General features: G+C 41.2%; 1 protein-coding gene across 7 annotated transcripts in view; it reads left to right on the top strand.

Annotated features, from left to right (window-relative positions):
- Positions 1-23,324, top strand: part of PIKFYVE (phosphoinositide kinase, FYVE-type zinc finger containing) — a 62,782-nt gene extending 39,458 nt beyond the window's left edge. For 3 of the 7 annotated variants that reach the window (XM_041472980.1, XM_041472978.1, XM_041472976.1), the window contains 22 exons: positions 310-410; positions 1,615-1,686; positions 2,962-3,133; positions 4,428-4,606; positions 5,085-5,198; positions 6,467-6,575; positions 6,684-6,838; positions 7,396-7,486; positions 8,493-8,553; positions 9,118-9,261; positions 9,423-9,543; positions 10,651-10,746; positions 11,476-11,559; positions 12,036-12,124; positions 12,766-12,930; positions 13,494-13,553; positions 14,005-14,181; positions 14,898-15,001; positions 15,231-15,359; positions 16,650-16,911; positions 18,722-18,796; positions 19,859-23,324. In XM_041472980.1, the coding sequence (XP_041328914.1) occupies positions 310-410; positions 1,615-1,686; positions 2,962-3,133; positions 4,428-4,606; positions 5,085-5,198; positions 6,467-6,575; positions 6,684-6,838; positions 7,396-7,486; positions 8,493-8,553; positions 9,118-9,261; positions 9,423-9,543; positions 10,651-10,746; positions 11,476-11,559; positions 12,036-12,124; positions 12,766-12,930; positions 13,494-13,553; positions 14,005-14,181; positions 14,898-15,001; positions 15,231-15,359; positions 16,650-16,911; positions 18,722-18,796; positions 19,859-19,974 (2,676 nt within the window). In that variant the 3' untranslated portion in view covers positions 19,975-23,324. Of the gene's footprint in view, positions 1-309; positions 411-1,614; positions 1,687-2,961; positions 3,134-4,427; positions 4,607-5,084; positions 5,199-6,466; positions 6,576-6,683; positions 6,839-7,383; positions 7,487-8,492; positions 8,554-9,117; positions 9,262-9,422; positions 9,544-9,947; positions 10,071-10,650; positions 10,747-11,475; positions 11,560-12,035; positions 12,125-12,765; positions 12,931-13,493; positions 13,554-14,004; positions 14,182-14,897; positions 15,002-15,230; positions 15,360-16,649; positions 16,912-18,721; positions 18,797-19,858 lie in introns of all 7 variants that reach the window. The other 4 variants (XM_041472977.1, XM_041472974.1, XM_041472979.1 and 1 more) reach the window with 3 other exon arrangements.
- Positions 23,325-24,084: the final 760 nt, after the last annotated feature.

Below are 24,084 nucleotides of genomic sequence, written 5' to 3'. Positions count from 1 at the left end.
TAATTTAGAGATGTCTGGATGTTTGTCATGGGGCTTTTGTTTTCTGTTTCTCTTGGCTTCATTTCCACAGAAACACATGCATGTTCATTGGTTTTGTTACGAGTTATGTTGTTCTAAAAATGTCACTTGGCAATTATACATAGCACAGGTTTACCTGAGGCTGGGAGATAATGCCAAGTTCATCTGTACGAAAGGAGAAAGTAGAGATTTGTCTTTGAATAAAATTACTAGAACAGAATTTTGTCAACAGAAGTTGTGTGTGAATGGAGAAGTCTGTAACCAGTGAATGAGTTGTTTTCTCTCTACTAGGTGGATTGCCTGAGTCCAGTAAACCATCAGAGGCTCTGTGTTCTCTTCAGCAGCTCTTCTGCTCAGTCCAGCAATGCTCCAAGTGCCTGTGTTAGCCCCTGGTATAAAAACTACTCCTCTACAGCTTGGATAGTTGCTATTCTTTCCTTCCCCAAGTCAGAGTCAGTGCTTGCCTCATGGCAGTATTTCTTTGAGGACTCCTTGGTAGGTTGTGCTCATCCTGTAACAGGAACTTTTGCCAAAAGACTTTTGTCTTGCGTAATCAGGTGAATCTACAGCAGTATTGCACAACCTCTGTGATACCCAAGGCATGAATGAGAAAGGCCAGCCTGAAACCAAATGCTTTAGTTGGTGTTTCACTGCAGAGTAATGATTTCTGTGTGGGGAGCATTGCATGCAGTCTTGTGGAGAAGAGTTAGTGTAAATGAACACAGGATGCAGGACAATGTCCAAGCCCAAAAGTGAGCCTTGTGAAAATCTTGGCATACTTGTAGATTGCATTATCCAACAGTGGCATTGGACTATATTGCTATCTTTTTCATACTATAGTCATCACTATTAAGAGCTTTATTTCCAGCTTAGGGGGCTGTAATTTACTAATTGTGTGCAACTTATGACACACTTCTGTCTCTACTAAACAGGACAGATCTTGGTGTTTAATCATTAGCCTAGGTGATTTTAATAGTTTAACTTAGGTGAAAATAAAGAGATGACCCTCTTACAGGAAAAGGTCTAAAGTTCCTGTAAAAGCTTAGAAATGAACCAAAGAAGATGGTGATATGCTCACTAAGCAGCAACAATGAGATAATGTAAATTAGTGATGTTAGGGATATCTGAATTATGACACTTAAACTGATACGCAATTTAAATGGCTTGGTCACCTCAGGTTCTGGGGAAACTAAAGTTGCTATTAAATATTCTACAAGAATAAGGATTTCTTGAGGCTTTTTTCATGTTCTGGATGTACCCTTTTTTGTAGCTGTTTAAACATTAGTGCTTGAAGCTTAAAGCTGTTTAGACTTCTGTGCCTAGATATTTTTGAAAATAATCTTCAGAAGTGCAGTTGAATTGTATTGGAATTTTAAATGTCAAGTTGAAAGTTGTTCTAGTAGGACTTTGATCTTATTATTAGCAAACCTGACAGCAGGGATCTAAGAGGGGTAGTCAAGTGGAAAAAAGATTTTTGAAGTTATATAGGGCTGTAAACAAGCCAGCAGTGGGTGTAGATCTGTGCTCCTAAAGGCTATTGCACAGCTAATGGTGATGGCATCCAGTCTCTAAAGCTTTTTTTTTTCTCTGCTTTAGGATTGTGACCATGGAGTTCTATGGGAAAAATGATCTAACTCTAGGGATTTTTCTGGAGCGCTACTGTTTCAGGTAAGGAGGAATTTATTCTAATTCACTCATGCTCAGTTGTTACAAGTAAATACATCCATTGCTTTCATATTTTGGCCCTGTCCTTCTTCCCTTCCTGAGGAAGTGAAACAGATTATGAAATGAAGTTTATAAGTTCATGAAGACAAATGTGTTCACATTTCTGTAGCAATTAGGGTTTAAGGGCCAAGTTAAGAGTCTGAACATGTATTCCAACTGTCTGTTTTTCAAGACTGACAACTGTTCTGGTCACAGTTTTCTGAGATTCCTCTTTGAAAGTTCATACAAGTGTTGGCTAACACTACTCATTTAGTGTCTCAGAGTAAGGCTTTGTCATATGTGCAAGGTGGCCAATGTAAATGGTCCAGAACACTTTGAGCCCTGGAAAAGTACTCTGTCATTTATTTCATCTCAGAGGTGTAAGTTGTCATGTTTCTGTAATAACTGGTGCTGTCACAACCCCATGCAGAGTCTCAGAAGTCTGGGAAGCTGGATAGGTCACCTGCTCAAAAGACGAGCTTACTCTGTTCTCTCCATTGGCCACTTGCACCAGCAGAAGGCTGTTGATGTTTGGCCTTCTGGAGGAACAAGTATTTCTCCTTGTGGTGATCAGTGAGAAGGAGCTTAGCTGCCCACTTTTAAATTCCTGCTTCTCTCTGCTCATTAGGTAGTGTCTGCTAAAGTGAATGCTTCTCAATCTCCATAGTTTCAGTAATTAAAATTCTTTGTTTTTTCACTTGAGCAAGGACAACCTGAGCCTTTTCAGGCTCATTCTGGTTTTGGAGAATATCTTATCTTACTTTGGTACCTCAACAATTCAGCTTTTATTTTTCTGGTATTAGTCTTTCATCTGTGACTTAAAAAAAGAAAGGTCATGGGTTTTACTGTTTCAGGAGCGAAACATTGCCATTTTAAGGCTCTTTGTCACATCTTTGTCCTTGGTATTATTTGCTCGGGTACATTGCCAAAGCAGTCTTTTAATTTGGTGCCTTGATCCTTATACAGAATACATTGGTAGAAAGTGATTAATTGTAAAAAGATGATAGCAAACAGTATCAGTCACTGCTTTTGGGATCTATACAGCCATTGCTGTTGATGAAACTTCACTGTGTGCTACTTCTAAATTGCTCTGCAGATACAACCTTCACTACAGGCTTAGAAAACTCTTTTACAGTGAAGATACCATGATATTATAAGGCATATTAGATCTGTTGAATCAGTTCTTCAGCAGTGCTTGATATGTGATCATTTATAGGTGTTTCTATTTCTCTCTGTAAGGCCTTCCTACCAATGCCCCAGCATGTTCTGTGAAACACCAATGGTGCACCACATCCGTCGCTTTGTTCATGGGCAGGGCTGTGTGCAGATCGTGTTAAAGGAGCTGGACTCCCCTGTCCCTGGGTACCAGCACACCATCCTTACTTACTCCTGGTGCAGACTGTGCAAACAGGTAAGGATGTGGACTTCAGACTCATTGCTATGCCAATTTAGTATTCTTGCTGTGACTGGCTTTGTATGGAAAGGCAGCATTTTTGAGGAAGTGCTCATGCCTGGAGCTATGGCTAAACTGGCAGAAAACCTGTTACTGGTACATATGTTCTCGTGTCACCTACAAATTCCTCTTTTAGCACTGGGGCTGTTGAGGGTGAAAAATCTTGTGTGGGGTGGTCTTATTAGAAAGTGTCAAAACTGACTCTGAGAGGAGAGATCTAAGCAGAAAAAATGGAGTTGCTCACTTAGAGGTGAAGAGTATGGTCCCTTTCATGTAGTGAATCTTTATGAGCATACTGGAAAGGGCAGACACCAAGACCTACTGGCATAGTAATTGGCTGAAGCCACTTCCTGTTCTTTGATCTGCTGTGGACTGAACAGCCTACACTGCGTCAATGTGATGTCTGGAGTTCCTTTAGTAGTCATTAGAAAGTAACATCTTCATTAGAGAAATATTAAATTGCTTTAAAAAGCCCACAAGATAGTACGATGGTGTATTATCTGGAGCTTGTTCTGTAATTTAGCTAAGAAAACATTGCTAACTGGATACTCATGTCTTGCTAAACATGAAGAGCCTTCAAAGAGATGAGAATAAAACATAATGAAAAAAGATTCATGCAGTACCTGAAATGCAGAACATCTGAATTACCCATATGGATGACTCAGGTCACCTACTTAGGCTGCCTTGGACATGGGTGTTGGATGTACAGATGCCTGGAGGAGGTTGACACAGTTGCTGACTGCAAGCCCTGTGTTGCTGTGTATATAGCTGCTCTGTAACCTTTTATTTTTGTGTGCTCATGTAAACACTTATGTGGTTGAGGTTGTTAAGTGTGTGTAAAGTGTCTGGTGTAAGCTTGTAAGCACTTCTGAAGTTGAAATACTCTGCAAAGCAGTACCAACTCATTTGTAGCTGCAGAATCACCAGGGAAAAGTATATGATATGGCCACTGCTGCTGGCTGGGTTGCTGAAAATTGACTCTATACAGAGAAATAGCATCCCAGAAATAAGCTTCCATCGAGGGTATGTTTGGACTCCCCCAGCTTAGCACCTGTCATCATCAGCTAGCAGTTGTTTAAAAGATTTATTTTAACTATGTGTTGGCCTTAGCTATGCATAAATGCTGTCTTTGTTTTTAAGTATGTTTCAGGGTCACTTCTGGTACTAGAAATACTAGATTGCTGCCTGGATTATCCTCTCCTTAATCTTGTTTGAAGGATAAAATTTAGATACTTGCCTTCCAATTTTTCAGGTGACACCAGTTGTTCCCCTTTCCAATGACTCTTGGTCTATGTCTTTTGCAAAATACCTTGAGCTGAGGTTCTATGGGTACCAGTACACTCGAAGGGCCAACGCAGAGCCTTGTGGGCATTCCATTCACCACGACTATCACCAGTATTTTTCCTATAATCAGATGGTGGCATCTTTCAGGTGAGTTCCACTGCTAAAAACTTCTTTCTCTCTCTGGTACTCTATGAAGCATATGGCTGTAGTAAGAATTCATCAGTTCTGTCCTTCACTGTGAGTATAGCATGGGATAGCATAACTGTACCATAACCACAAGTGCAGGATTGTGTGCTGGCTTGCAGAGGGGCTTTGTGGGTGGCATCACTGTCCTAGCTGTGGTGGGCAGTGTTCCAAGAGTGGATGGTTCCTCTTCATGATACAGAAGGGAAATGCTTTTCCCTACCCAATTCCAAATGCTTTCTAAATTTTGGTTTTGCAATATGATTTGTGCTTTAACTTCTTGCCTAGGAGAATGAACAGTGTTATTTCTGCTAAAAGTAACTAAAGCCCTGCATACATTGACAGTGCCCTTTTTCATACAAGGGCCTCAAAACTCAGTATGGTGTGGAACTGGTACTGTGTGCTGTGGGTCTTGTTACAAGCTGTTGTATTGCCTTCTCAGCTACTCTCCAATCCGGCTGCTGGAAGTGTGTGTCCCACTCCCCAAGATCTACATCAAACGACAGGCCCCATTAAAAGTTACTATTTTGCAGGATCTCAAGGATTTCTCACAAAAGTAAGCTCTGTTTTTAATGTCTTCTTAATCTTATTTGTATTTTGTATTTTGATTAGCAGAACACATAACAATTTTTCTAATATGATGAGATTTGGCTAAATATTCATTACTTGATAGAAAAGTAATAGTTTAAAACATATATGCATATGTACTTCCAAGGGACAGTGGTATTGAAATCTTTGTTACCTGTGCTTGCTCTGTCTGTACTAATGTCTTAGCTCTTTGTCTGGTGGCAAGTCAGGTTAAACATTGCCAGCAGAAACTTAGATTCTTTTCATCTCTATCCCTGAATGTTTCACTGATGTCTGAGTCATATAGCATGTTTCTGAATAATGCTGCCAAGCTACTGAAAGGTTGACCATCAGCAGGTGTCTGTCATTACATTATGAAATGCCTGGTGAAAGTATTTTTATTTCTTCATCTAATGCTAAAAATGAAAAGATGGTCCTAGAAGACCGACCTGGAAAACTGCAGGTTATACTTACGTACTCTTACCCTAATGTTCCTTAATAGAACGTTTGACTGAGTTTCAATTCTTCAGCCCCAAAAAACTGCAAAGACCTTGCTCAGATCTTTTGTCTGAACAGAACTGTTGTCATTCTGTTGGTCATGTGGCAATAGAACTCTGGTATATAGAAGTCTTTGCCTTTGTTAGCTATTGAATATGGGAACAGCAAGCAGACTCTACCTTGTAGTCTAAGGTGAACGACCATGAGCCTAGATATTTTCTAAATGTAGGAACAAAAAAGTTGAAAACAGGCAGGATGAAAACTGTATAAAATCCAGCCAGACTGCTGTTCTGCCTGGTCACAGCATTCCTGTATTGCTATAAGTCTCTGTGACCATCTGACTTCAAAACCTGTGGAGCTTTGTTTAGAGCTGAAATAGAGATACACATTTTTTCTGAGCCCTGCTGGTAGATGTGTAGCTTGCAGACCCAGATTCTTCCTAATCACAGATGACACAATAGTTCCCCTCTGTTAATAATGTTTGAGACATTTGTATTGCTCTCTGACAACTTCCACTGCTAAGAATAAATTGTGGAGACAAGAGTCAGTGTACGTAACTTCCAGATTCCTCCTATTACTAATGAAGTTTTTCCAACTTCCTCTGTGAATACAGTTGGATGGCTTACTATGCAGGAAGGCTGTCATGTAGCGTGTTTTGTATTCTTAAATGCTAACCTTAAACACATTCAGACTATTTTAAAGAATGTTGAAGAAGCTCCAAGTAGTTACAGCTTAACTCTTTTGCATTGCTGTTGGCAGGGTGTCACAAGTGTATCTTGCTGTGGATGATCGCCTTGCTTCTCTGAAAACAGATACCTTCAGCAAAACGAGGGAAGAAAAGATGGAAGACCTCTTTGCCCAAAAGGAGGTAATAGACTAGTTTTGCATCAGTGATCCATAGGCTAAGAGTGTGGAGGAGCTACTCAGATCTTGTGTCGTCTTGGTGAGATAAAAATGACAGTTTTCATTTTGACAGATGGAAGAAGGAGAGTTTCGAAACTGGACTGAGAAAATCCAAGCAAGGCTGCTTTCATCATCACTGGACACACCTCAACAGCTGCAATCTGTTTTTGAGTCCCTGATAGCTAAAAAGCAAGGACTTTGTGAGATGCTACAAGCCTGGAATAATAGGTAAGAGGACACATGCTGGAATCATGACCAACACTGTAAGAGGACACATGCTGGAATCATGACCAACAATGATACAGTGTTGGTTCAGGGAGGGAAGAAGTTCAGCTGTAGTTTCTTTCACTGCAGAGCAGTTACTGTATAGAACTTGTGCTGAATGTGTTGTACTGGTTGAGAACACACCAGTTCTGATCAGTTGGAACAGAAAATCACTTGAGGCCATATGATAAAAGCATTGTGTTGTAGAGCACAACTTACATCTGGAGGAGAAATTTTCGTTTGAGTAGTGGTGGAAGAGATGGGAAGAGGGGTGCATGGGACCTGAGGATTGGGTTTTCATTCAGAAAAAGAGACTTAGTCTCAGAGCTAAAGAAAATGTGCTGTCTTTGGCCATTTGATGCATCTTTGGCAAGTGTTAGCAGCAATCGGAGTTTGTTATGGAGAAACTTCATAACCTGTATCATTCAGAGATAACACCTTTTGATTAATTTTTCTTTGGTGGTGGTGGTTTTGTGTGGGTTGTTTTTGTTTGTTTATTTTATTATTAGTTTTTGTTCAAGATTGCAGGATCTCTTCCAACAAGAAAAAGGGAGAAAACGTCCATCAGTACCACCCAGCCCTGGGAGACTGAGGCAAGGTGAAGAAAGCAAGGTATGGCTAACAGGCTCTAAACCTCTTAAACATTTTTTTTCCTGGGGCAGCACAATAGTCTTAAGACTGGCTTGAGTTCTCTTTAACAGTTATTAAACTAGTTTCACTGCGTCTTTTAGTTTTCAACTTAAATTTTGTGCTAGTGTATGTATCTTTTCCTAAAAGATGTGAACTAAGAGCTATATTGTGGAGAGGAAGAGTAAGCATGAGTAGGAGTTGATGATTTTCTGTGATGTTTGTGTAGGGTTGATATGAGCACTGCCAGCAGAGCTGCAGTCATTGGTGAGTGTGTGCCTAGATAGGAACTGGGCCATCTCCTTCAACCCTAGGTTGTTGCCCATCAGGTGCACCTCTTGTGAAAAAGAAATGACAATATCGAGAGGTAGAGCAAATGACGCAGGAGGGACTGATCATGGCTTTTCAGGATGTGATGTTTTGTGATGTATCCTGTGGGAACTGACTGAAGGGATGGATTTTGGACGGCTGCCTCAAGAGCTCTGTCCAAGGATACACATGCCAGCATGATGAACTTCCACCCTTTGGGGAGCTGGAGCTCTGAGGAAATGTCTGGGCTGCAAGGCAGTACAATATAAGCATCATACAGAGAGGCTGAACTCCCAATAGTTCTATATAGCAAGGTGCACTAAAAACTCCTGGAGACCCTGGATTGCTCTGCTGCATGCACAAATGCCCCTTCCACTTAACACATATTTGTTAGGTGCTAAAGCAAACCTTACCTTGATCTAGCAGGAAGTGGGTCTTAGAGAGGGAGTGTAGTGTTTAAACCAGCATACACAGATAACAGCCATCATAAGCATCCTGTGAACTTGAGTTGCTGTTGCCTTGTCTTTTTTTTTATGGTAACAGATACAGTGACATGCAGAGGCTGAGAAGTGGGTGGGAGTGCTCTGTTATAATACATCTGCCTTTGTAAGTGTTCCACATAGGAAGAAATAGAACTGTAAAGAGCTTGGCACCAACATTGTTGTTTTATTATTCTGCCTAGATCAGTAGCATGGATGCTTCCCCACGCAATGCTTCTCCAGCTCTGCAAAATGGAGAGAAAGGTCTGTTACTTATTTTTCATAATATGCCAATAGAAGCATATTATAGCCCTTTTCCTGACATAATATGGGAGCTTTTGTCAAATTTGATAAATCAGAGAAATACCAAATCCCCATCATGTCACATTTGTTTTTTCTAATGGTAAGATAGAAGTTGGCCATCTGCTTCTAATATGAAGCTGAATTACTAATGATTGGCCCACAAGAATTTTCCATTGAACTTTAGTTTAAAAACTTTCAGAAGCTTTCTAATTAACTGAATAATTACATGGAATTTGGGAAATGCCTTTTCCCTCTTTTGTGATCTGGTTTTGGGTGCTGAAATCTCTTACCTGGGAGTATACTGAGAGTTTGTGAGAGCTGAAGGTAGTAGTTGTAAGAGTATATATTTTCTGGAGGTTACATGCTACACTGATGAGCTTGCCCAGTCCGTTGGTCTGTGTGGCCTTACCTGCTTTCTAAGTAACAACTTTCTTAAAGCACGTGCTGGTTATAGCTTGGGCTGGGAGCAAACAATATCACTTTTGACAGCCATGTAAAATTATTTCTTCTGTCCTTAACTCTCAGAGGATCGTTTTCTGACAACTTTATCAAGTCAGAGCTCCACAAGCTCCACCCATCTACAGCTGCCCACCTCTCCAGAGGTTGCCTCAGAGCATATGACTGGTGCCAACACACTCTCTGAACAGGACACAACAAGCAGCTCAGAAGGTATAGTTCAGTTGTCTTTCTCTTGCTTTTCTGTGCCAAGTCCACAAGATCCTTTTAGGAAATGACAGATAACTGGTAACTCTGTGGTCTGTAGTCATCCTTCTGAATTTACATCTTAAACTTTGATATTGTGGTGCAGACCTGACATGTGTCTGTTCCAGATGTGTTTGATGGACACTCGCTGGGATCTACAGACAGCCAAGTGAAGGAGAAATCTACTATGAAAGCTATTTTGGCTAACTTTTTGCCTGGAAACAACTACAACCCCATTCCCTTTCCCTTGTAAGTACTGCATAATATGTACAAAATGTACAAAATCAGCAGCCTTGTCAGATTGCAGGCAGAGCCATGCATGCTTCCTTTGCTCAGTGTATAATTTAAGTCATTACTTGAGTTTGCCTGAGTAAGATAGAAAACTTTGTCAAGGTAGGAAGTTCTCTGTGTCCATTCTAGTTGATTGTAGGTTAACCACCTTTCTTATGAATGATCTGCCCTTGTGTAAAGCCAGCATTAGTTTCTTCTCCTAACAGGCATGCCTCCTCAGAGCTCTTGTGGGAGATGAAGGGGTGGGGAAGAGAGGAGAAAGGTGCCTCCTAACTTCATTGCTGCAGGGAGGGAGTGGAAATGCCCTTCCTTAGCAAAGACTTAACTAAAGCTACATGCCTGCATCTTGTTTTTGCTTCCAGACCTCTTCCAAGGGTTGGACTCAAATTGGCATTGTCTGGGTGTAGGTCAGGTTCAATGGCTACTGCATGTGCCCTCAAGTGTCCCTCTGGTGTGAAGATGGGCAGGCTGGAAAGTCTTTCTTGGTCTGTGTGCTTTGTAGTGTTTCTCGTTTGACATGAGCCTAACGTTTGGCAGCCTGAGTTTACCTTGGGAATCCCACCCCCAGCATAAGGCCTTGGGCTGATGAGGTAAAACCTAAATGACTGACCCTACAGATCAGTGAAAAAAATCATACAAGAATCCAGGAGGTTTTGGGGAATTTTCTGTGATAAACTGCCTGTTTAGAAAAGAGTCCAGGTTTGTTCCCTAAGTTCAGTCTACAGGCTATGCTGCTGGATAGTCAAACCAAATTCAGGCAGGTTTTGGTGCCATTAGAAACAGTGGCTGCTAAACAGAAAGAGACTCTTATTCTAACCTGAAGCTGGTCTTCTGATCCAAGCAGCTTGCTTGAAATGCTGATTGCCCTAACACTCTGCCATTTAGAATTAACCACAGAGTTATGAATGTGTTTGTTGGGAGAAGCTGATCTGGGGAGCTTTGGTTCCATGCTAAGACTTGCAGCTTGTGCCTGGGAGTGCAGTGATGAGATCTGGGTTTTTTCCAAAACTTCTTTTCTTTACACAAATTTTTATGATCTAGTAACAGTCTGTTGTTTTCATTTAGTGACCCAGATAAGCACTACTTAATGTATGAGCATGAACGTGTACCTATTGCAGTCTGTGAGAAAGAACCAAGCTCCATCATCGCCTTTGCTCTCAGGTACTGGTGTGATTTGGCTTTTCATCTGATATACTTTGTACTTTTGCAGCTTTTGTGTTTGAGGAATATATAAATTTTAATGATAGGGAACAAGCATGACAGAATTTCTGCATTAAGCCGTGTTAGAGTTTCTGCCAGAGATGGGATTCTTTCCTCTTACTGCTGAGATAATGAAAGTGCAACTGGTTTTTTGACTTTTAGTGGAACTCTAGTATGCAAAAATGACTTAGTTGTGTGGTGTTTCTTTTAATGAGATATCTATCACTAGAGAAGGAAGTGAAACTACGTTTTGCTCAGCCTCTCCAGCTGGAGGAAGTGCAACTGAGTTGGGGAACAGCTATTAGTACTGATATTGCAGTCTGTTTCTTGCCTACCTTCGGTTGTAGCAGCTCTTGTTATGCTCAGCTCTTCTCACCAGTTGCTTCAGTAAACCTTTGGGTTTGCGTGTCACAAGGCAGCAGATTTTTGAAGAAGTGCCTTCTTAAATTGTGGGAGGGGAAAAAATAAGGGGATATTTTTCCTGCATATTGTCTAGAGCAGCTTTAGTTCTAAGAAAAAAAAACTTCTAATAATAAGAAAAAATAAAACAGAGTTTTTTCTACTGTGGTGTTTTGTTTCCTATGGTTGTCTCTGAACTGAATATTTGGGCTGGTATTGCAGAGTTTCCAAGAGAACGCTTAATTATTTTGGGTCTTTCTCTTTCCCTTTCTTTTCTTCTTTCCCCATCAGTTGCAAGGAGTACAGAAATGCCCTGGATGAGTTGTCCAAAGCATCTCTGAAGAGCAGTTCTGAAGAAGGACTACAACCAAACAGGTTACATGCAGGAACTACAGTACATAGAGTGAAGACGTAGTGATGGTAGTGAATTAGCAAAACTAGGATGGGGAAGAACCCTCAAAATATGCCCCTGTTAGGGTGTCTGCTTTCTGATGGAATCTGACTCATTCCATGTTACCAACACACATTTCAGTATGTGAATTTGCATTTCACGTTCTGGACCATGCTGGCTCCATCACCTAATCTCTTGGCCGCATGCATAGTAGGAATACTGGGCCTGCTTACCTTTGCTATGGCCATGGATGAAACTATTGCTATGGACCTGAGAGATACTTTTTAGGATGATAGAGGAGGACAACTTTGGAGAGTCCCACACTGTTACACCTTTAAATGGTGTTTTTTTCCTTTAGTGTTTAGGCAGGAGAGAGAAATAAATGTCCAGGCATAAAGCAGTAGTGTCTTGGATGGCAGCATTTGTTGGTTCATCAGTTTTTTGTTCTTTCTCCTTTTAGCATGTCAGACAGCAAACCCAAGAGCAGCAGCCCTGTCCGCCTGCCTGAGGCTAACATGTGTCCCCTTCGCAATGCAGAGCCAGAGCAGCGTAAGACCATTTTGCCAAAATCATCCATGGTGCTAATCTCAGCTCAGACTTGAGTCCATTTAACCTGGATTCTAGTTCATGTGGGGAAGAAAAAGCAGCATTCTGAGTTGAAATTGTGACTAGTCTTAGAGTTGACTTAATGTAACACATGAGAGGGATGGGAGTGTGTGGGTTTTTTAGTTTTATGAAGATCTTATGAGATCAGTAGTTCTTATGATAACTATTATTCTTATGAGATCAAACTGTCATTCCCTGGTTTAATGTTACTATGTAGTGAACCTAGGGTTGTTCTTGAATCTAGTCTGTTCAGTGGGATATGATGCCCTTCTTTTGGCATTGCCTTCTTTAAGGAGATGCAGTTAAAATATCTTGAAATGCAGACATTAAGTTCTCACTGTATTAAAGACACTTATTATTGATCTGTGTTTTTAAATATCTCTGCACTCTAGGATGCTACTCAGAACACTAAATCATCCACCCTCATGGACCTTAGTTGCCTGAAGAATAGGAAATGAGTTATAGTTGAATGGCATCATTTCTTCACATAAAACAATGAATAGGGAATATTCATAGGAGTCATGCTGTTATTAAACTGCCTGTGGAAATGCCAACACCATCTTTTCCATTCCTTTTCACTGTAGCAAAGAAACCATCTGGTGTTTTGTCTTTCTTCCGTGGCACGGGAGGGAAGAGCCCAGACCTGTCTTCCCAGAAGAAAGAGACCTTACGTGGTGCTGATAGTGCTTACTACCAGGTTGGACAGATGGGCAAAGAGGGAGCAGAAAACCAAGGAGCAGAGGCTCAAGGTACAAGACTGCAGAGTTCTTCTTCTCTCTTGGGTTGGTACTTCTCCCTAACCTCATTCATCCGTGCAAGGCCCCAAATGCACTCCTGCTTGTACTTTTTCAACAGTCCAAGGTTACTCAGCATGCATTGAAAATTAATCATTTGAACATCAAATATGTTTTTTTCCTAAATACATTGCTTTTCTTTGTGATAAGGGAAACTGGATCTTCCAAATCCAAGCTATAGGGATGTGGAGTAGTCTGGTCTTGAATGCCTTTGGATTGAATTGGCTCTAGTTAAGCAGCCCTGTCTTTCTCACTTGCTGTTTTGTTCTCATTGTTTTAGCTCATGGAAAATGCATGAAGAGGGAGGCTGGATTTGGGTCCATAAACAGCAGTGCCTTTCTAGCATATGTACTATATTATACAATAATAGCTGTATTTCTAATTCCCTGTGTATAGTTCTCTCTGTATTCTTGGGGAAAAAAAAATTTCTTGTGAAGTGAGTTTACAAGTAGTACCTAATGTGGCCTTCCTGGTAATAATAGTGAACAACCCTGACCAAATGCCCTTTATGCCTTCAGATGATGGAGATGGAGGAGATGGACAGAAGAAACAGGTGGTGAATCCCCATGTGGAACTCCGTGAGTAGTTGTAAATAACAACTTAGTCTTAGCTGGCAAACTCATTTCTTCAGGCACATGCAGTGGCAGTCTTGAAGTTAATAGTTGTTTTTTTTGTGGTTTTTTTCTTTGTATTCTTGGTATCATGAAGGAAAAGCAAATGAAGAAAAAGAGCAATGCAATTTTTACTTACTGCAATCAATTTCTTTTGCAAAACTACTCCATGAACTTTTAAAAATTGTTATTTTGTCTGAACACTTCCCCATGACATACACTATGAGCTTATCTAGAGGGATTTGACTTTCCTGTCAATTTTCCATTTAAATCCCATTGGTTGAAACTTCTGAATTACAATAAGCATGAGAGTTGGTTAGCACAATAATGCTCCTTTAGACACGAGTAGAATCTCAGTGTTGTCTAGGGCAGTCAGTGCATGTTGCGCGCTGTTATTGAGGAAAACCATTTCTTGCAGAGTTCTCAGATGCGAATGCCAAGTTCTACTGCCGGATTTATTATGCTGGGGAGTTTCACAGGATGCGTGAAGTGATCCTGGGGAGCAGTGAAGAGGATTTCATCCGATCCCTCTCTCACTCGATGCCCTGGCAGGCACGAGGTGGCAAATCTGGAGCTGCGTTCTATGTGACTGAGGGTAAGTGCAGCTTCTTCCCTCCTTGTAATTAGGGGTATTATTTCTGTATGGTGGTGGTTAGTGTGTCATTTAATCCCTGATAACCTCTGTCCAGAGGGTTGCTGATTGTTAAGTGGTCACTAAGAAAGGAAAATTAAGTGAGTTGTTCTGGGGTCTTTAGTATCAAATTATTTGTCTCTTTGTATGTGCAGGAAAACAAAATATAGTTCTGTTTTTCAGCATTAGCAGCTAGGAAGGCCAATTGAACAGAAGGGTTGTACTCTCAGGCAGGCTTCAGAAAACAAACACTTGAGTATAATGCAAGGAAAACTTGTTGTTAAAGACACAGTGTTTCTTATAATCTCATGTGCTATTGTTAATCTAATTTTTTTTTAGAACTTTGGCCATTTCTAGGCGTCTGTGTAAAACAAGTACTGAACAAAATGGTCTGTAGGCTGTTTCTGTTGGCTATATAGGAAGCCCATATAGCTGAGGTAGAGCTAGTGTAGTCAGTCTCTTGTCCATGATTTACTGGAAGGTAGAAATCTAGGGAGGCTGAAATTCAGAGTATGTGAAGTAAAAAGAATCTAGAAATGAGCTTCTGAGAGTAAGGATTTAAGAGCATTGTAGTGCTTTAATTTTTTAAACCATTTCACCTATGTGACAGTCCTAAAAAATTGCAAATATACATCACTTATTGTATGTAACCCTGTTGCCTGTGTCTGATGTTGAAACAGATGACAGATTCATCTTGAAGCAAATGCCTCGTCTGGAAGTCCAGTCATTCCTTGACTTTGCTCCACACTATTTCACTTACATCACGAATGCAGTTCAGCAGAAGGTATTTTAAAAAAATGCCTTTTATTTTAGGCAGTGTTTCTCTTAACCTTTTTCATTTAAATAAAAGAAAATTTTGGAGGGTGTGAGTTACATTAATAATGGGTTTTTAAGATGTAAAGTGGAAATTACGCTTGGACTTCTGAGCTGTAATACACAGAGCAGTGATGCTTCTAGTATGGGATTGCTGATTGTCTCTACACGGATCTTAACCCATGTCTTGTCTTCATTAGAAGCCCACAGCACTGGCTAAAATCCTTGGTGTGTATCGAATTGGTTACAAGAACTCTCAAAACAACACTGAAAAGAAGCTGGATCTGCTTGTCATGGAAAATCTTTTCTATGGCAGGAAAATGGCTCAGGTAAGAGCAAAGTGTTCTGTTCCTTGCAGTGCAGTTGTGACTGGGAGAAAGAGCAGGGTCATTTGTAGCCATCTAGGTGACTGAACTTTGCATGTGCTGTTGACCTCAAAGGTGACAGTTTGTGCCTCTTCCTTGTTATGTGATCCTCAGGAGCTTGATGCCTATACTGGCTAGTTCAGATAGCTGTTGTGCAGGGTTCTGTCTTTAGAAGTCTTGTTTGTCCCTGTATCCCTGTTGTCTGAGAGAAAGCATTACTATCCTGGTTATGAAAATGTAAAATTATTTTACAAAACTTTCAGAGGAACTGACTGGAATTACAGACTAATTTGTTTAGACTGCGAGCCTCACTCAGAGAGAGTTACTCTGTAGTGGGGGGAGTTAATTATTTTTTCAACCTGCTCTTTTTTCTTGGAACCACTTCAGGTGTGGGACAAGATTTTGAGTTCAGTCTTGCTCCTAGTCAAGGAAAAGCCATCTTTATCAGGCACTAGAATGAAGATAATAAAATTACTAGAGGGAAATTCTCTTAAATAGAGATTTGAAGCTGAAAAGGAAGTTCAAACAAACATCACCTCTAAACTTTGATAATATCAGTTCTTTCCACTTTACATATCAGTGCCTGACCTCAAACAGGGAATGTTTGTGGGAGGAGGTGGATGGAGGGAATTCTAGATGGATGTAAAGGATGTTGTGGGTTTTCTTTTTGCTTGTCTGTTGTTTAAATAATGAGGAGGGCTGCACTACAAAACAGAAACCCAAACAGAGTGTGGACTCTCTTCCATGCAAGTTAGTGAAATCTCGACTGAACAGAACTTGAACAACCTTCTCTAACAGGTAGAAGCAGAAGTCCTTGAAGCAGGACTTTGGACTGGAGAATTCCAGAGATAATTTCCAGCCTCATGATGGGTTTGTCTTTTGCCTTGCCAATGTTAACTGGTGCTTCATGCACCACCCACCGCCCTCTTCAGTGGCTTAGCTTTTGTCAGCAATTAACTCTGTAGAAACTGGCTGGAAAACTAAGTTTACCTAAACAATATAAAAAGTAGAGGCACCTTTTTTCTCTTAATTTAGACTAAATATTAGTGAAATAACTTGCCTAAAACTTGTGAATTGAGATGGCAGAGCTTTCACCCAGGCTTACATGCTATTCTCTACAAAATATTTTTTGTTGATTGTCTTCCCCCTAAAGAGAAGGAAAGAGTTGGCCAGCTATGCTGCCTTCTCAAGTGCTAGGTACTGAAGTCTTTAACCCAGAAAAATGAAACAAAGTTGTGCTGTTCTCCATTTCAGGTGTTTGACCTGAAGGGCTCCCTCCGGAATAGAAATGTTAAAACAGACACAGGCAAGGAAACTTGTGATGTGGTCCTGCTGGATGAAAACCTCCTGAAGATGGTTCGGGACAATCCTTTGTACATCCGTTCCCATTGCAAAGCTGTGCTGAAAGCCTCCATACACAGTGACTCCCAGTTCCTCTCCAGCCATCTCATCATCGACTATTCCCTGCTGGTGGGTCGTGATGATACCAACAACGAGCTGGTCGTTGGGATCATTGGTAGGTTGTCTTTTGTATTTTGTTGCTCTCAGATGATGAAATGGTTTTCTTCTGGTTTAGATGTTCATAGTGCTCTTAGAGCTGTGCCACCACCAGAGAGATGTGTGTCAGGAAATCTTGTCTTCTCCCTGGTGGAATACCACCCTCATCTCTTACAAGTATTCAAAGTGGAGGCAGTAAGTCTTCTCTCCAGGTCTCCAGGTCTCTCATAGGCTCAGATTAGCATTTGCATTGTTGAGTATATGCAGGAGGACTCAAAAGTAGTTTAACCTACACTTTGAATCCACTTGAGTTATTTGTATGTTTTTGTGTTTAATCTGTAAACTTTAGTTTAGTCATGTTTACATAGGCTTTTTAAATCTTGTGTGGATGAGCTCTAAGGAGAAACAGTATTGGTAGGGTTGGAAGAAAGAAGTTAAACATCATGGGATCTCATATAATCATGTAGTCTGACCTGGACAATGTGGGTGGCAATGCAGTAATTACCTTGCTGCATCTTCTGACTTGTGACTGGAAAGTAGAGACAGAAAAAGAGATGGGTTAGACAGACAAACTTCTGTAGTATAAAAGACTTAGAGATGAGGCAATTTTGCAGGATGTGGAATTGACTTAGGGAAACTGTCTTGAAACCCAGCTCATAAATGCTTCCAGATGAGATCTCAGGACAGGAGGTCTGGATTACACTTATTCTGATAAAGCTCAAAAGCCATTTCAATAACATTTCTAATTGAGTATTAAAGTCCCAGCTACAAAGAAAGCTCTTGTTTGTTGCAAGTTGTTATTACTTTCTAGATTTGTAGACTCTTGAATATTGGAACAAACAGGATGGGACTACACTGACCATGTGCTTCTCCTGTATGTGTGGCTTTTTGTTGCCCTATGTCACGTCTTGTCTGATATATTTTATATGATATTTAAAGCTACCAGTTCCTTCAGCATTTAACACAGATATCTGAGGGAACTTGGTGAGCACAAATATTATCAAGAAGAGAGAACATGTCTGCTGTATCAGGCTATCAGAATGTTCTTTAGATGATACCCTGAGAACTTATAAAGTACTCAAGCTAAATTTGTGTTGGACTGCAACTAAAAAAATCTTAGCTTGGACTGTGTTTCAATCTGAGGTCAGTATCTCCACCTATTTTAGATCCTGTCACACTGAGATGTGATACAGGAAACAAGTAAGTTAGGTCTCTGAAAACTGATCTTACTGCAGCTTTAGCTTTGCAGGCCCAAGTGTTCATGTGCTTGTATTGACTGAGCATGCTTTCTCTGAAGGGGCTTGGAAACAATTCAGAAGTTGTCTTCTTGCTGCCCCCTCTGCCAGTCAGGGTCACTGGTGATGTTTCCAGTCCTCCCTATCATAAAGTGGCAATCACTTCCATTCTGTTATCGAACCTGCAGGTGGCTGCAGTAATGATAAATACTGGTTTAAATGGAGAGGTCTCCAAGCCTCATTGCTTCTAGTGGGGCTTCTGGGATGAGGGTGAGTGAAGTGACCCTTGTAAATGAGCCCTTGACACTAACATGGATAAAGACAGACGTGCTTGGGCACCCTCTTCTTGTGGACTCAGGAAGAGTTGATTGTGATCTTGCTGGACTTTTGAGATACTGTACTTACCCTACCCAAATGTAATCAATACTACAGATAAAGGGGCAAGGTAGGGAAAATACTGAAGCTCTGACTATAAAGCACTGCTGCTTTCCTGTCCTCTTTGGGAGGAAACAAATACATTTTAAAACAGTGTTACTTGGACTAAAACAAATAAAACATATTTGTGTGTGGATTTTTTTTTTTTTATTGTAACAGACTATATTCGTACTTTTACCTGGGACAAAAAGCTTGAAATGGTGGTAAAGTCAACTGGCATCTTGGGAGGACAAGGTAAGTTCAGACTGAAAGCAAAGATTTGGATCATGTTTCCTTGTTACATGGAAACTTTCTATAACGCTGCTGGTAAAGTCACAACTTCCCCACCATGCAAATTTAAGATGAAGTTGTCGAGAACAGAGGAAGGAATAATAGAATACCAGGTTGGAAGGGACCTCAAGGGTTATCTGATCCAACCTTTCTTGGCAAAAGCACAGTCTAGACAAGATGGCTCAGCACCCTGTGCAGCTGAATCTTAAATCCCCTCTGTTGGGGAATCCATCCTTTCACTGGCAAGACTATTCCAATGGCCAGTTGTTCTCATTGAGAAAAATGTTCCTCTTGTGTCTAACTGGAATCTGCCCAGGAATAACATATGTCCATTACCCCTCATCTTTTCCATGTGGCTCCTTGTAAAATGAGTCTCCGCTTCTTTTTAGCTACCCTATAAATACTGGAATATGGTGATACGGTCTCCTCTAAGCAGCCTTTCTCCAAGATTGAACAAACCCAGTTCTCTCAGCATTTCCTCATATAGCAGGCTTCCCAGTCCTTGGATCATCTCTGTGATCCTTCTCTGGACCCTCTTCAGCCTGTCCCTCATTTTTTTTTTTCCTTTTTTTTTTTAATATAGCAGGACCAAAACTGATTCCAGTATTCCAGGTATGGCCTGGAAGTAGCACCTTCCAGGTGGAAGATAATGCTGGGATACTGGTGGGATACTGACTTCTGTCCTTCTGTCTCTGCTGATGATGTCCTTGTTGATGCAGCCCAGTGTCCTTCCTGGTGGCTTTCTTTGCCACAGCAGCACTGTTCACTCTCACTGAGCTGCTTGCCCACCAGGATCCTCAGGTCCCTTTCACAGAGCTGCTCCCGAAGGGAGATTCCAGCCTGTGCCGTGCTCCTGCATTGTTTTCCCAGGTGCAAAACCTCATGCTTGTTTGTTGTTGAACTTTATAAGGTTCTATCTTGTTGCTTTCAAGTTTATGCTGTCTGCTGGTGTAATCTCCTGTGACATCTGTCTGTACTGCAGTATCTTTAGTCCATTTCTAACTGCTCTTGACTCTTACACATTAGGTAAGATGCCCACTGTGGTCTCTCCAGAACTGTACCGGACCAGGTTTTGTGAAGCTATGGACAAGTATTTCCTGATGGTGCCAGACCATTGGACAGGACTGGGCCTGAATTGCTGAGCTAAAGCCCATATTGGGAAAGCACAAGAGGACAATGGCATTATAGGCCACTCTCTTGCAGTGGTCTGTCCAGCAGCAAGAGGATTGCAGTTCCGTGTCTACACTGACCATGTGCATCATGTTGCAGAGTGTGAAATCTGCTTGCACTTTAGTCCCCCCTTGGAGGATAATAAGCAAACCAGCCTCAGTAAGGATCTAAACTGTAAGGTACCACTGAACAGCACTGATAAGTGACATTCCCGCTGTCAGTAGGGAAGGTGATGCTATCTCCTAAGTATTGGACTGAGATTCTATCCAGATCCTGATGGTACATGAAGAACTACGTGATCTCTGGAAGTCTTGCACTGCCAAAATGGTGTTGAATATGAGCAGCTCATATTTCTGTAGTGGATACTTGGTACTGAAAATGTGAAATAAGCCCCCAAAATGTGGATGGGGGAGAGAAGAATGAAGTTAATTCATGAGTTCTGCTATTGTTGCAAGGGTCTGTAATTGACCTATATAGGATCCATTAATAACTTGTGTTGTTTATGCTCCATAGTTTTAATTCTTACTGTAAACAGTATTTTTTTATGGCAGCTCCACATCTATAATGCCCTATGACTCCATCTTTTATGTTATGTTACTGCAGTACAGCTCTGGTTAATCTGTCATAATCACATTTTAGCCGCATCCCATAAAAATGGGTTGTCAGTCATCAGTATACTGCAAAACTCAAAACATATCCCTTCACTCCTAAACAGTACTTTGGTCTGAATGTTGCTCAAATTCCTGGAAACAGGTAACTAACATACACTTTAATTTAACAAGACTTGATTGATTATAGTTATGAAGCAGATTAACCCTTTCCTTGGTAAAGGTAATAAGTTGCTAGACAAAGTGCATACTGCAACTTTCTTCTTAATGCAACTATCATTCCTGGCAGATCATTTCAAATCCATTTCAGTTTCCCTTTACTTTCAAGCAATGCAATTACCTCATGGTGAAATTTTGCCAGGAGAATGTTTGTCTTGCATTCGTGACATTATTTTTTGTGGTCACGGAGATGAATGTAGTTGTTGTTTTCTGAAAAAAGGAAAACCTGAACTAACAGGTATCTTGTCTGATGCATAAGATGTGCAGAGATCTGTGAGTCTCTATATTATTACAATAAGCATTTCTTTCCATTAAAAAAAAATTACTCATTTTTGTAGGTGATGAGTTTACTTTTTAGTTTCATTATAATACAGGCCAGTAAATAAGAGGAACTTTAATGAGTTTGAAAGGCAAGAATACTGTCTTTTGACTTCCAGTCTCTGATGGAAGAACATCAAATGAACATGGAATCTGGGAGAGGATATCTCTTAGTGATCTCTTGCTCATTCTAACCAGTTGCCTCATAGTGCCCTCATCACTGTAACTATGGATTGGAACATGCATTTTGTTCAGTTCTCCTGTGTTCAGTATTTTTTTCTGCAGCAGATGGTGGTGGCTGTTGAGGAGTGACCAGCAGTAGGCAGCACTGAGAAAGGAAAAGGCCAGCAGTGAGAATTGAGCTATTTGCTCCAAAACCAACCAGTGCAGCTCTTGTCTGAGCTGCCAGGAGGCGACAGTCATTTGTGTTGGAAGGAGCCTTCCTCACCCTATTAGCAACACTGTACTAGAGGATGAGCAAAAATGCTGGCCTTGAAGCAGCAGAAAAGAAAGTGTACTGATTTCCTCAGTGCAATGTGAGAATTGTTTCTGGGGATGCACTGTTCAAGGCTGCAGTGATGTGTGCTGTGGAAAGAGGACACAGTACTCCTTGCTTCAGTCCAACACAGCACATCAGGTACAGCTGATCACCTCTGGGATGCATCTTGTCTCTTCTGTTGAAATGTTCTCCCAATTTGCCTGGCTGTGTGTGTGGCCTTGTCTAATGAGGTCGACCAGTCCATTAATTCAGTGCTGCTCCCACTTCTGTCTCACCTACTATCTTGTTCATCAGTGTGAAAGAACCTGCCATGCAGCCTATGTTCCAGTCTCAGTTGAAGTTTACATGTGTTCCCTTACTTCCCTTCTTACAGTTTACAGGCAAAAACTAGACTGTCCTTGCCTGCTAAGGTGACCCAACAGCAGCTAATTATGTTGTCTTCCACCTTTGTCAGTATGTGGATTGGTGGATGGAGCACGAGTGTGGGCATGGCAGCTGCACTAGGCTGATGTGGTGTGCTAGCCCACTCTGTCACCAGTGACCCTCATCCTTGTCCTGGGACGTGTGGCTGCTCTGTGCTGCTTGTGTGCCAGAGTCCAGAGCAGATGGCTGTTAGCAGCTTCATCACCTGACAGGTGCTGATACTCCTCTGAATGTGACAGCACGAGGCCCTCAGCACTGCAGAAGGGAGAGAGAAGCTTCCACTGTTTTGCAGCCTGTGAACAGAGCCAGAGACATGTGAATGGTCATGGCCCAACTTTTTGGGCTGAAGTTACAGCAGTTGGAGAGATTTGTAGGAATGATCTTGAGCTGGTATCAACAGTTAATTTTTGGCCAGGATGTGGCTGATAGACTAGTTCTGATTATACTGGAGTATAAACTACTGGTCATGAGTATCACAGTAGCTGCAGTATCAGCTGGAGTTTGGTCATCTTGGGTATTCTGTGATACAAAGCTGTCAACATTTCTAGTCCAAATCCCAGCAGCTGAATGGGTCTCCTCAAATGTTCCATTTTCAGTATGATAGTTGTCCTGACATTTCAATTGCTACCAAGCCTAATTTTCTCAGAAGGAGAGCAGTACTTAATGCAGAACAAATCTTTGAGAGCTACGGTGTTCAGTCTGTGTCCCTGTAGAATTCCTAAGGATGAACCCTTTGGTCAGAGCTTATTTCTTTCTTTCTAACACAGGTTTAGCATATGTAAATCCCAGTTGCAAATATGAAGACTGAATTTCTTCAGAGCTACACTGACTCTTCTGTTGTTTTGATCTGAGGCCTTGAGACAAATGTCTAAATCTTGTCCAAGTCAGAAGCAATGACTTTGAGTCAGCATGTGGACAGCAGAATGCCTTCTAGCAGCCCAGGGATGCATTCTGTCCCCAGAAAGCACATGGAGGGACTCTTGCTGGTGGAGCAGTTCTAGGGTGCTGTGGGGAGTTACCTGTGGAGTCTCCTCTGTGAGAATGACCAAAACCAAATGAATTGTTCACTAGCTGGTGGCCAGACTAGTCATTCTTCAAAGCACTTAATGTACTATAATGTATGCATTTCTATTCTAACTTGGTTCAGCTGTATTTTATAAAGTTGATGTACTAAACTCTTTGAGAATAATTGCCTTGACTACTTGGAGAATCAAAATGTAATGTATATAGATACAAATAAAGTGACTAAAGTATACTTGAGTCTGTTCCATGTGTGGAGCAGTTAGGTCTCATTGCACCCCATTTTCTTGATCAGAGGCAAGGCCACTGCTCACTGTGCAGGGACTGCTGTGCTGATGGAGTAGCACCTCTGGCCAGCTCCCCAGGGCAGTGGCAGTAGAATGTGCAAATAACCTTTTACACAGTTCTGTCTTCTCTGCAGCTGCTTTCCACCACAGTGCTGTGTGAGACAGGGATCCAGTTTTGTCCAGCAGGTGGTGGTGTGCCTTTGCCCAGTTCTGCCACAGTGCAGAACACATTCCAGGTATTTCCATAATCTTCTTTTAAGTGGATTAGCTAAAGAAAAAAAAATCCAAGAAGGTCGGCAAAGAAATGTATTCTCTTGATTGTTTCATGTTAATCTGATATATATTAACCTCCTTACTAAGGCTTAAAATAATTTTTGATTAGTTCTGGGAAGGGGACTTGTTCATTCCTAGAATATAAAACCCTACCTAAAACTTGAGGTATTTACCTGTATTATGTGCAGTCACCATTTTTTGCCAGCTGAGTGAGTTCTTTCATCTGCTGCAGTATGAAACTGCATCACAACCTGTCCTCCCATGGGGGTATGAGCAAGGAAAAGATGGGATACTCATTTCAGGGGCAGTGCTGCCTTCGGCGGGTGTCAAGACGAGTGGTGGGACTTGAGCTTCTGGCATGAAGTTGAGAAGCACAAATGCAGCCTTAGTTCAAGAAATAATGATCCAATGACCAAAGGTAGGATAATAAAGTAA

The sequence above is a fragment of the Pyrgilauda ruficollis genome, unplaced genomic scaffold (assembly GCF_017590135.1).
Source record: "Pyrgilauda ruficollis isolate IOZ18807 unplaced genomic scaffold, ASM1759013v1 scaffold3, whole genome shotgun sequence".
Lineage (NCBI taxonomy): Eukaryota > Metazoa > Chordata > Aves > Passeriformes > Passeridae > Pyrgilauda > Pyrgilauda ruficollis.
Note: the sequence above shows the minus strand (reverse complement) of the source record. Positions and strands in the feature narration are given on the sequence as shown.